General features: G+C 30.1%; 2 protein-coding genes across 2 annotated transcripts; both read left to right on the top strand.

Moving 5' to 3' along the window:
- Nucleotides 1-71: 71 nt before the first annotated feature.
- Nucleotides 72-6,301, top strand: LOC123291643 (KICSTOR subunit 2-like). The gene is made up of 10 exons (XM_044871995.1): nt 72-210; nt 796-878; nt 1,151-1,297; nt 1,963-2,126; nt 2,420-2,557; nt 3,644-3,782; nt 3,844-4,037; nt 4,442-4,568; nt 5,033-5,134; nt 5,696-6,301. The coding sequence occupies exons 2-10, from the start codon at nt 798-800 to the stop codon at nt 5,864-5,866; spliced, it is 1,263 nt and encodes a 420-aa protein (XP_044727930.1). The 5' UTR covers nt 72-210; nt 796-797; the 3' UTR covers nt 5,867-6,301.
- Nucleotides 6,302-7,297: 996 nt separating this feature from the next.
- LOC123292246 (cytochrome P450 302a1, mitochondrial-like) lies at nt 7,298-11,319 on the top strand. Its single transcript, XM_044872822.1, has 9 exons — nt 7,298-7,456; nt 7,515-7,793; nt 8,253-8,490; nt 8,552-8,751; nt 9,268-9,460; nt 10,029-10,197; nt 10,268-10,422; nt 10,485-10,764; nt 11,131-11,319. Exons 1-9 carry the CDS (start codon nt 7,369-7,371, stop codon nt 11,239-11,241), a joined length of 1,713 nt encoding a protein of 570 aa, XP_044728757.1. The 5' UTR covers nt 7,298-7,368; the 3' UTR covers nt 11,242-11,319.
- Nucleotides 11,320-11,907: the final 588 nt, after the last annotated feature.

Below are 11,907 nucleotides of genomic sequence, written 5' to 3'. Positions count from 1 at the left end.
ATACGGTTTCATGTTTTGATATTTTTTGACAAGCACTAATTATTTTCTTGACAGTTCCGTACACATGTCCTTAAAAACATAACATTCCAACATAACCTTTTAATTTTTTTATGTCAATATTTTTATTAAAAATGAAAAACATTTATCTAAACAATATTTTTATTAAATACGTAATATAAATATTTCTGATTAGTTAGAAAATAATTTCAAGTATGATTTTCAATAATTACGTATGCTTTGTATTTTAAAGGCTTAAAAATGATCTTTTTTGAAGTCCATTCACGTTCACGTTTCTATTTTTATGGCAGATGCTTATATTTCGTTTTTGTCGATTCCAGAAGTATAGATTCCATAACTAGTCTATTTTTGCGATTTTATTAGACTATATAGTTCATATATCCTGTATTCGAGCCTATTATTATGATTTCTACGTTTCTTCGGGAATTAACAAGACTTCAATAATAAATAACGAAAAGAATGTTACACTGGATCATGTAGCACTTAGGCCTTCGGGTACTTATATCCCGTTTTGAAAGCCCACCGTCACTGATAGGAATGTTTCTATTTTTATGGCAGATGCTTATATTTCGTTTTTGTCGATTCCAGAAGTATAGATTCCATAACTAGTCTATTTTTGCGATTTTATTAGACTATATAGTTCATATATCCTGTATTCGAGCCTATTATTATGATTTCTACGTTTCTTCGGGAATTAACAAGACTTCAATCAACGCAAGCTTCAAAATATGAAATTCTATTGTTAAAATTTCTAATAAAGTTTCTTTTATTTTTTAGAAATGGATCATGAAGATGAATTTTTGAACACATTTTTTTCTCATTTATCGCATCTATGCTTTGATAAAGCAAAAGAATATTTGGTAATTATTTTACAAAATTCTTATAAAAACATGCAGCAAATATCATCTCATTGAACCTTTTTTAAGTATTTTTTCTAAAACCATTCGAGTAACAATTTTTTTGTTTACCAAAATTTCAACCCATTTTTGAAAACTTCATAAGCACATTAATTTTTAAAATATTGTGGCCTAAATTATTATGAGTGTTTCATAAAGGAAATCTGACAAAGATATCTTGATTATTATAATTTTACTTTTCGTAAAAGCATAATATAAAAAAAAATTTGTTTTAGGAACGTGAAAAAGAAGCATGTAAAAGTATTCCCTTGACACCATGGGCCATGTTATTGACACATTTACCGCAAATGTTATTAGCTGAAAAATCGTACATTGAATTGGGATGTTTAACTACTAAAAATAAAGGATTTTTAAGAAAAGAAGTATATTAAAATAAAAACTCATTAATTCATAGACGTATAATATCTAGACTGAGCATTTGTTCGCAAAATTTGCCTAATATTAGACAGAGACAACTTGCTTATGGTAATAGATCCATTTCATTTACTTAAATGAACAAGAACATTATCTTTTTTAAGTAGTTTATCGAATTGTAATAAAAGAATAATTTGTGAACGCACGCAGTCTATGTGTAATATGTCTATGGATTCATCATATACACATAGTTTAGTTTACAACTTCGCATAGACATCTCTTACGAGTATGACAGAATACATGCATTAAGAAATGCATGTAAGAAAGAGGTATTATAGACACGTGTTGAATGCATTTTCGATACGCGTTGAGTTATATGACTAGAGTGGGAGTACTATTAATGATTGCATATTATCAAATCAATTAATAATACTTGCATTCAACGAAAAAACCCCACTCTCTACAAGCACACAACAGAATAATCATCGCACAGCTTATAAAGCGAACCGAACATGACACTTTTGCAACTTCTTTCATATAACATCTATAATACCTCTTTCTTAGATGCATTGCTTAACGGATGTACTCTGTCATACTCGTGGGAGATGCCTATGCGAAGATGTAAACTAAACGCAGTGTATAGCTCAAATATTTGTGTTATTTGTTTTAATAGAATTCATTACGTGCCATTTATGATGGATTGCGAGTAGAAATGAAACGTTTAGAAGATGTTACAAAGTTAAGTCAAGAAATTGATGAAAATTTCAATGGCGATGATCGTCCAGTACCTTATTACATTGCTGAGTTTTTAACAGCACGTATTGACTTGATTGATTTGTATCCTTTTTTAGAATTTTATCAATATTTCAATCTGAAGCACTTAGATTTAGATAGGTCTTCTTTGGGTGTAGCTCATATTCTGGAGGCAAAGATGCTTCATTGTAGTAGGTTCTACTAAAATTATACGAAGCTATGCGCTTTTATCGACGTCAGAGGCGAAGCATAACGTCTACTTTAGTACTTTATCGGAATTTCACTAAAAATTTCTAAGAAAATTGTTATGTTACTCCATTCCCTTTCAAAAATTCAAACTTATTCAGCGAATTAATTTCTTTAACTAAAAAAATTAGATACGAAAAACTGTTTCAATTAGGATCCTGCAAAAATGTTAAATACACAAATGTCCTATCACAAATTGAATTAATGCAAAAAAAACATGAACAAGGTTTTACTCATATAGCGTTAACTCCAATCAAGGCTGTAGTTACGTAAGTAAAAGTTTTCCATCGGAATTAAAAAATATGAAATTATTCTACGTTTTAATGATTGAATGCTTTTGGGCGAAAAGAGCAACCAACACACAAAGATTAGCCCGTAATTTAATGATCGCTTTCACAAGTTTTTTTGTGTGTATAATTAATTTATTCTTTTTGCTTCGGTGTAGTACACTAAATGTACTACTTATACTTATTGTAAATAGTGTATATGTCTATCCTTTTTACTAAATAGCGCCGTTCAACTAGCGGCCTGAATGATATTCAGCCAAAACATTTGATATAACATTTAATGAACTGGTTGGCTGATGCTTAGACCTTTCATACAATAGAGTGATCATTTCACAAAAAGATGAATATTCAACATTAGAAATTGTTTATTTACGTAATTTAAAATATAATTTATTGTTATTTGGTAATCATGAGACCAAATAGCGTAACTCAATAATAAAGTAAACATGTTAGTAATTAAACTAGTTAAATTTCCATGGCATTTGGATCCGCAAAGGACTTTGTTATTAAAACAAGCACATCTTTTATTGATCTAACACATGATCATCACATCACAGTAGGTTTACAACTTTCTGAATTTTCGTCACCATAATTTGTACCTGAGTACTACAACTCTTGCCGTGAAAATCAGTTTTTAATAGTACCATTCTTAGTTTCAACTTTTTTCACTACATTCTTCCATTGTACTTTTTTTTCCGTAAACGCAATCAAACTGTGAGAAACATTAACAATATGGTTGCTTGTCGTCGCCATATTGACAGTGTGTGGGTTTCAGCGCCAGGGGGTATAAAGTTGAACTAAATTAAAACGGCTAAGATAAGCAAGTAGTTGAACGTTATCCAAGTCATTCGCCTGGCTCTTTGATTTGAATGGCTGAATATGGTTCAGACTGCTCATTGAACGGCTTCGTTTAGTTGGCTGCGACGTATACACTAGGAAACAAAAAGAAGTCTGAGCACGACATATGTGTTTTACATTTGTAGCGCAATTTCAAAAATTCTTAAATAAGTATGCCTTATTTCTGATGTAGAATTAAAAAGAGAAAAAAACATAAATATAAAATTTTAGTTTAGAAATCGAAATATTATCTCATTTGTTGGAGGCACTTGATAAATTACAAAAATTGGAATTCATTCCTGCAGTAACACAATTATATGGAGCGCATACAAGAATTTTAGTATGGGAAAATAGTTTGCAAAATAGAGAAGTATGTCACTTCTGTATCAGTTTAATCCTTGACGATTAAATTATTCTCTTCACTATTTCAGACTTGGAAACTAGGTTTTGGTACAACATTTCTAAAAAATAATCCACAACCGTTATTATTTCAATGGCTAGTCAAATTAAAATGTTCAGCATTAAGTAAATTCAGTCTTTATTTCCATAATACCTTGGCACAACAAACTACTACACAAGAAATGAGACAATTATGTTCTAAACAACAAGTTGATTACTATGCTAAGTAAGTACGATAATCTAACTGAACTTAGTCTCAATACTGAGTAATTCTTGAATACATTTTTAATAATGGTTAGTTAAGTTCTATTTAATAAGGTAAATTTTTTTATATCTGGATATTCCAGGCTCGTGCACACGGGAGAGGGGATTTGGAGGTGACTGTGATATTGATAGTGACTGAATATCACATTTTCAGTTTAAATGTTCTCTTACTCGAAAAGAATTTCTTCTTTTTATTGACTTTATGATATAACATGATGAACCAACGTTTGGTTACGTCCTTGAGTGATTCCTACACACGGGCCTGATTTAGTCTATGCATTTATTTACATAAACCTATATGAACATCTAATTAATTCTAGAGAGTATTTTTTAATTTAAATGTAATTATTTAAATTTTATTGCTAGGTTATTATCCTTTCATCGACGCTATGATGTTACATTAATTTGCCTATTATACGATAATCGAGGTTACGAAACGGAGAATGATACAGACAAAAATAACGCATTTTCAGTAATTGTATGTTATCCAACTGTGAGTATTACCTGCTTTTATGTTTTTTGTTTTTTTTTTTTTTAGTTTAAAGAGATAAATTCTTGTTAAAGTTATTATAAGGAATTTTAATGACTGACTTCAGCTGAGGTAAGTTGAAGATCTCAGTTAATTTATTAAACGCTCGCTGAAAAAAGAACTAGTACCAGCCCCATACATATAATGCCAGTACTATGTTTCCATTCTGTATGGCTCACTTTGACTGTATGTAGTCATTGACTGCGGGTGGCAAATACGGGCGCTGAAAGCCATTTTCAGATTTTGGCACCCCAATATCTCCTTTAAGTTGAATGTAAACATAAAAGAGAAATTGAGAAACTTATTTTTTTTTTCACTTTTAGTTTTTATTTTGACACTTGCGATTCCTTCCGACTTATTTAATGAATTTTATTTTTATTTTTTTCACGTAAAAATATTATTGAATAATTGTGGATTTGTTGTTTCAGAAAAACGTAATGTACTTAATAGATAATTTTATAAAAATAATAACTGAAAAGAGTCCTGATTTATCAAATGTTGATAAATATGCATTTCTTTATAATCCAGAGGTAATGTTAATTTTTTTAAACTTAATTGATATTATAGTAATATACAGTGTGTTCATTTCAATCAAAACTACCCGTCCTTAATAACACTTGACCTGATGTAATTATTATTTTGAGTGAAAACACGTCGATTTAGATATCGAAAGGGAAGATCAGAAATGGTATCTAGTGAATTTTAGGTTTCATTCCTGAATGAAATCAATTATTATTTGTTAAAAACTGCGGAGAAATTATTTTATCTCATGTTCGAAATGGTCATCATTATTTACCATACAAAAATACATTCTGTTTTCGAAATCTTCGTTAACTTTGACGAAGAATTGCGAACTTTGACGTTAAATAGAGAATTTTATGTCCTTTCAAATTATGTGTTGAATTTCCCCCTCGATATCTAAATCGACATAATTTTACTAAAAACATTAATCATATCATGTCAAGAGTTATTAGGGTGGATACTTTTAAAATGAACGCACTGTATATTACTAATATGTAGTAATCTTTAAATATCCTATAATCGAAAATTTATGTAAAGGTAAACTCAATAGTTTTTCTACTGTGTTATAGGATAATCATACATATACTATTGCAAATATTGAACAAAGAATACATATGTTATTAATATTTGATGGTAAAAAAACTGAAAAAGATATTCACATAAGTAATTTCATTACTGAAATATCAGGTCAATTAAGATTTATTAAAAATTTTACCAATTTGAAAATCTCATCCAAGTAATAATGGTTAAAACAAACTATAAAATGAAAGCGAATAGAGTTATAACTCACTTCGAAATATCTAATATTACAGTTCCTGTCGTTGATTTTATTAAGCTTCAAAGTTTAATAAAACTACAATAGCTGATTACACGAACTCTCTTTCGTAGAAGAAAAAATGCGGCAAGTACAAATTTACAACACTATTCTACAAGAATCCCACGCGTTTATCTTGTAGGAATATCTTTTAGATATAACGGAAACCTACAAGTTGACAAAAAAAAGAATTTAAAAATAGTTATAAAAATCACGGCTCACTAAAGGAATTTACGCATGACCGAAAATTGAAAAATGAGAGTAAGTGTGCTTTACTGCCGCTCTTTCTTGTGAGAAAGAGTGTTCGTGTATAGCTATTCTAAATATTTTTTTACAATTATAACAATTTGTATTTATGCCTTTGATAAAAATAAAGTACAAAATAAAATATTAATATATTATTTTTCGTTATTTTTTCCATATTTTGTGTTTTAACATTCCACATCACTACATCTACCTACACTCACGAATCTAAGATCAGCACTTAGATGGTTAGAGCACCTTTCTAGCACGTACAGGTATTACGCAAAAAACTTAATAAAAAAATATTAATTTTTACTGCCGAATGCGTTGCTGTGTTAGAAGCCCTAGAATATGTGCTTTAATCCCATACAGCTGATGCAATAATAGTATCTAACTTGAAAAGCCTCCTTTCGATCCTATCCATTTCAATTTCCAATTATAAATATTCCTTATAAAGTCTGAGCTCTACAAAATTATTAATGAAAATTATTTTGGTTCTTTTATATACGGTGTTCCTCCCACATCGGCCTACGAGAAAATGAAACGATTTATTTATTAGTTAAAGAAGGGGCATTCAATGGAGAAAACAGAATGCATTTATCACCATCATACAGCTGTCTCTATTCAGGGTGCCGAACTCAGATTATAGAAGACTGGAAAACAGATGGGATTATGACTAATGTTATATCTCAGAGCTCAAAATGCGTTTATTGCCATTCAAATAATATAACTTTTCATTTTAAAAGGTGGTTACCTTTTGTTTCGGACAGTTTGTTAAAAAACTGTAGCTTTTTCCAAACTGAACTGATTTTCCTGAAACATAGCTAAGAACCACTAAGAACACTTTCCATTAAATGACCTTTCAAACAAACAAAAAAATCATCTTGCGTTTAGGAGCTACGGTGCCACAGACACTCACACCAACACGCATAGCGGTTAAATTTATAACATCCCTGTTTTGCGTCGGGGGTTATAAAAGGTAGGTATGCATTTTCGTAACTAACAACAATGAGTTGTTTTAAAAAATAACAATAAATTCAATTTACTTGATCATAAAATATTGAACTTTGTCATTTGTTTAAATCTTCTGTCACTGTTGGTAACGAATGTTTGAATTGGTTTGTATAAATATTTAGTTTGCTTATACGAAAATTTTTGTTGCAATTCGTTCGTGAAGTAGTAAACATGGTTAGACCCTTACTCCGCTTAAGAAGGTTACCTTTTTATTTGCAAATCCGAAATCAAGAAACGTCTACTAAAATAAAATCAATTGGTAAGGAATATAGTAAATATGGATTTGATTTGTCATTTGAATTATTATTTTTTTATAGAATCTGTACCACCAGCTACAACTGCCTCATTACACTCCACTGATGTGGGTACTGTTTTGGGCGAAAGTACAATTCAAATAAAAACTCCTTCACTAAATGAAATTAGGGTAAAGGAAGTTGATGCTGCTACTCAGACAGATAGTTCACTCAAATTAATTCAAAATTTTGATGAAGTACCTGGACCGAGAGTTCTTAAAAATGTTGCTAATATTCTACGGTACATTCCAAGTTTAAGTACGCATGTAACTGCAACCACAATACAATATATATTAAGTACTGGTAAGCAAAAAAAAAAAAAATTCAAATACATATGTTTATTTGTAACAAAAACGTTGCCATAGAAAAATTTTTGCCTCTTTACACTTACCCATTGGTCTGAGCCATCAATCACATTGGCCATTGGCCAGTGTTCCGAAGCTATCGAATTCATAGAGCACGATCTTGTAGAGAACTTACTTTTGGATACTGTATACTATTAACTAAAAAGCGCAATATCCACAAATAGATATTAGAAGGAAAAATAATAAATCTAAAATTAATGAAGCCCCATCTCTTTGGCTGGCACAAAACTCGCGAATAATTTTTCATGATGAAACATTTAGTCTCGAATATGCAGATTTTCTTTAGCTACGCCGCCAGCTTGAAATTGTTAAATAACAGTTATTTTCCAATTTTGTTTCGAAATTTACGATTAAATTTGAATAGTTAAAATATTGACTATAAATATGATCAATTCAGGATCTCAGTTAGTTGGAGGCGCTGATTCAAGATTTATAAAATGGTTATTTGATGAATATGGTCCTGTAGTACGATTAGAGGCACCTCTAGGTGGCAATATTGTTATATTAAGTAGACCAGAACATGTGCATGCCGTTTTTAAGAATGAAGGGCCATACCCTATTCGATCAAGTCTTGATTGTATTGAAAAATACAGATTGCAACATCGTCAATATAAACAAGCTGGACCTTATATTATGTAAGAAATTTCGATAAAATTATTCGAAATATGAAATAATTTATTCAAATTTTCATATTAGGCATGGTCCCGAATGGATACAATTAAGAAGTAAACTTCAAACTCCATTAGAAAGTATGCTTGATATACACTTCCAAAATTTACAATCATCTTGTGATCGTTTTGTTAAAATAATTAAAAGAATTCGAAATCAACAAGAAGAAACCCCTGCTGAATTTCATTCTGAAATTTATAAGTGGAGCATGGATTGTTTAACAATAGGTGAATATACATATCTCGATAAAATCGTATTAGTCAGGACCTTGGTAATTTTTTGAAATTAATATACAATTTGTTAAAACTATTTTTCTGACAAAATCTCAAAAACAATTTGCCAATCATATTTTAGCATCACTTTTTTTTTTGAATAAAATATTTTGTAATTTTCCATAGGTTTTCCATACAGAATTTCATCCTCACTTCCACCCCCCACTTTTCCACCCTCTGGGGGCTAAATATAGATAAAAACTATCCTAGAAGCAGGTTATATATTGTGTAAAATTCGAGCTCAATCAATGCAGAATTTTTAAGTCCATAATACACAAACGAACATAGCATATTTATATCGGAGGACTTAATGCAAACTACTGTCCGTCAATTGGATATAGGGATAGGTATGATTAGCAGATGTTATATCATAGAAGGGGAATTGAATAATTAGATTTAGAGAGCGTCTCCCGAAATAGTTACCCAAGAAACTTTTAACTGTAGTATGTTAATAATTTATTTCTCGTTTAGTTTCGTTTAATAAAGAACTTGGATTTTTGGATGCTGACGGTCTTCGACCAACATCTGAAGCAATGGCATTATTTAACGCACTCAAGGATGCTACAGCGGCTATTCATAAATGTGAGGGAGGATTAAAGCTGTGGAAATTTTTTGTAACTCGAGATTGGAAATTATTGCTCAAACAGCTCGATACTATTGACAAGTAAATTTCACATTTAAAATTATAATTTACAAATTTTAGTCTTAGTCTGTGAGACATTACCCTTTTTGTAAAATGATCAATTGATGAAACATGAAACTTCGTGAGTGGCTTCCTTAGGTGAGTTTACGTTATACTAAAGCTATCGATCTGAAAAAATGCAGCAGGAAATTTTTCGAACACTGACTACTTGATAACATCAATATTCATTAAACAATTCAGCAAAAGTGATCTATATAGGATTTGAAAAGCAAAAATACTTAAATACGGCGACATGTTTGACGTGGTAGACAAGCTCATCGATGCAGTATTTTTATCGGGCAAAATATTTTGTTTAATAATTATTAATGTTATCAAGTGGTGTCCAGATTCCCTGCTGCTATTATTCAGACCGATAATTTAAATATGACGTTATCATGATCATTTGAAAATGTAGTACTTTCGTAAAAAGTAGTAGAAAGTTTGGTCGCCAAAAGGAAGCTATTGACGAAGATTCAAATATGTATTGATCATTTAACAGAGTGCTGTCCCAAGCACTATCTATAAACTTGATCAATTGGTTTTTTTACAGTATTGTCAATAAATATATTGGATCAATTCAATTAGCTATTGAAGATAAAGATTCTAAATTATCAATTGGTCCAAATTCATTAGTTGAAGCATTATTAGTAAAAGAACAACTTCAATCTGAAGATATTTTAACCGTATTGGTTGATTTAATGATTATCGGAGTAAATACTGTAAGATAATTTTCGATTTTCTTGAGATTGTAAATGAGTTTTTGTACTGACAAAAATTTGACGTTTTCAGACATCGCATGCTATGGCATTCTTGTTGTACCATCTAGCACGTAATCCAAAAGTGCAAAAGAAATTGTATAACGAAATAAGAAATGCAAACTTATACGAAATAAACTCTTACGAAAAACTACCATACTTGCAAGCTTGTATAAAAGAAAGTTTGAGGTGATTATTATAATTTAAAATGTTTCAATGCAAGTTTATCAAATTTCTTCCCATTTTTTAAGATTAAAACCACCGATGCCAGTTTTGAGTCGAATACTACAACAAGATGTAATTATTCACAATTACCGAATCCCTAAAGATACATTTGTATTAATGGCAACACATTTAGCAAGTCTACGTGATGAAAATTTTGAAAATCCAACTAAATATGATCCAGAACGTTGGATTGACGATACTGATAGTGGTACACAATCGTTGGCCAGTATTCCATTTGGTTTTGGACCTAAATCATGTTTGGGACAAAAATTAGCGATGTTGCAACTTAGCATGATGACAGCCAAGGTATTATTATTCCATGTTTTTTTCATACTATTTGCAAATCTTTTTGCTAAACGATAATTTTGTTTAAATGATAATTTGCAAAAAAACCTAATTTTTCGGTTGGTAATCCTTTCTTTGGAATAATATTCTATCGAAAAACTAAATCATCATCCAACCGAATATTAAAAAAAACTAATTTTGAATCCCAATATCTAGCGCCTTTTCAAGAGTAATACTTTTCTGGATAGAGGTTAGGTGGAAATTTGCCCCCTTCGAAACTTGCACAGCCGGAATAAATGTTTGTAGGTGGTAAAATTGTTAGCCACGACTTTGACAACAGCCTTTTTATGTTTCCAGTAATAAAATTAAAATAATTGTTAATTGCAGATAATTAAAGAGTTCAATATTCAATACAATTATGGTGACATAACAGCAGGAACAAAAATCTTATCGAATCCAAATCGACCATTGAAATTTCGATTCATTGAAAGAAACTAAATATAATTTTGTATTTATAAATTATCTATTTTTGTGGTTCTTAAGTGTTTTCAAATCGATAGCTTTAAAAAATTTAGAATGAGATATTTGAATAGTTTAATATGCTATGCTTTTTTTCTATTTCTTTTTAAGAATGAAAAATGTTCTTGTAATTGTCAAAAAATATTTCATGTAATGTAGATTTTGTGTAAGCCACAAAAATCATTTTTCTTGTAATTGTAGTTAATGAAACCTTTGAATAAACTTTAATATTTTTCTCTATATTTTGAGATCAGTCATAGTCATTTTAATATTCAATTATAGATTTAAAGACTCTTAAATCAACTGTTGAATAGCCTAAATGAAAAAATTGAATCTGGTGGGAAGACATTAATTCTATTTTGGTCGCGTTCTAGAAATTTAAAAAAATAAAACATGAAAAAATCAAAACCAAAGGCAAGTCAAGCAAATGTATAAAGGGTCTGGAATCTGATTTACGAAGACTTTTTGTAACAATCCGCCTAGTTATAATAAAAATCTGGACACTTTATCATAAATATTATTTCAGATTTGTTTTCTTTATCGTTTATATAAATGGCGATTGGATCCAATTGGTGAATAAAAAAGTTATCGTTTAATAGTTCTCAGGGTCGGCCTTAGCTATCTCAATCGAGTTATGCATTTGGC

Source organism: Chrysoperla carnea, chromosome 2 (genome assembly GCF_905475395.1).
Source record: "Chrysoperla carnea chromosome 2, inChrCarn1.1, whole genome shotgun sequence".
Lineage (NCBI taxonomy): Eukaryota > Metazoa > Arthropoda > Insecta > Neuroptera > Chrysopidae > Chrysoperla > Chrysoperla carnea.
Note: the sequence above shows the minus strand (reverse complement) of the source record. Positions and strands in the feature narration are given on the sequence as shown.

What these genes read in the sequence shown, in the direction of transcription:
- LOC123292246 (XM_044872822.1), top strand. Translation starts at nt 7,369, where the DNA reads ATGGTTAGACCCTTACTCCGCTTAAGAAGGTTACCTTTTTATTTGCAA. An exon ending in CAAGCTGGACCTTATATTAT is followed by an intron (nt 8,491 to 8,551) that starts GTAAGAAATTTC and finishes TTTTCATATTAG; the next exon opens with GCATGGTCCCGAATGGATAC. An exon ending in CAGCTCGATACTATTGACAA is followed by an intron (nt 9,461 to 10,028) that starts GTAAATTTCACA and finishes GTTTTTTTACAG; the next exon opens with TATTGTCAATAAATATATTG.
- LOC123291643 (XM_044871995.1), top strand. Translation starts at nt 798, where the DNA reads ATGGATCATGAAGATGAATTTTTGAACACATTTTTTTCTCATTTATCG. An exon ending in ATAGTTTGCAAAATAGAGAA is followed by an intron (nt 3,783 to 3,843) that starts GTATGTCACTTC and finishes TCACTATTTCAG; the next exon opens with ACTTGGAAACTAGGTTTTGG. An exon ending in CATTTCTTTATAATCCAGAG is followed by an intron (nt 5,135 to 5,695) that starts GTAATGTTAATT and finishes ACTGTGTTATAG; the next exon opens with GATAATCATACATATACTAT.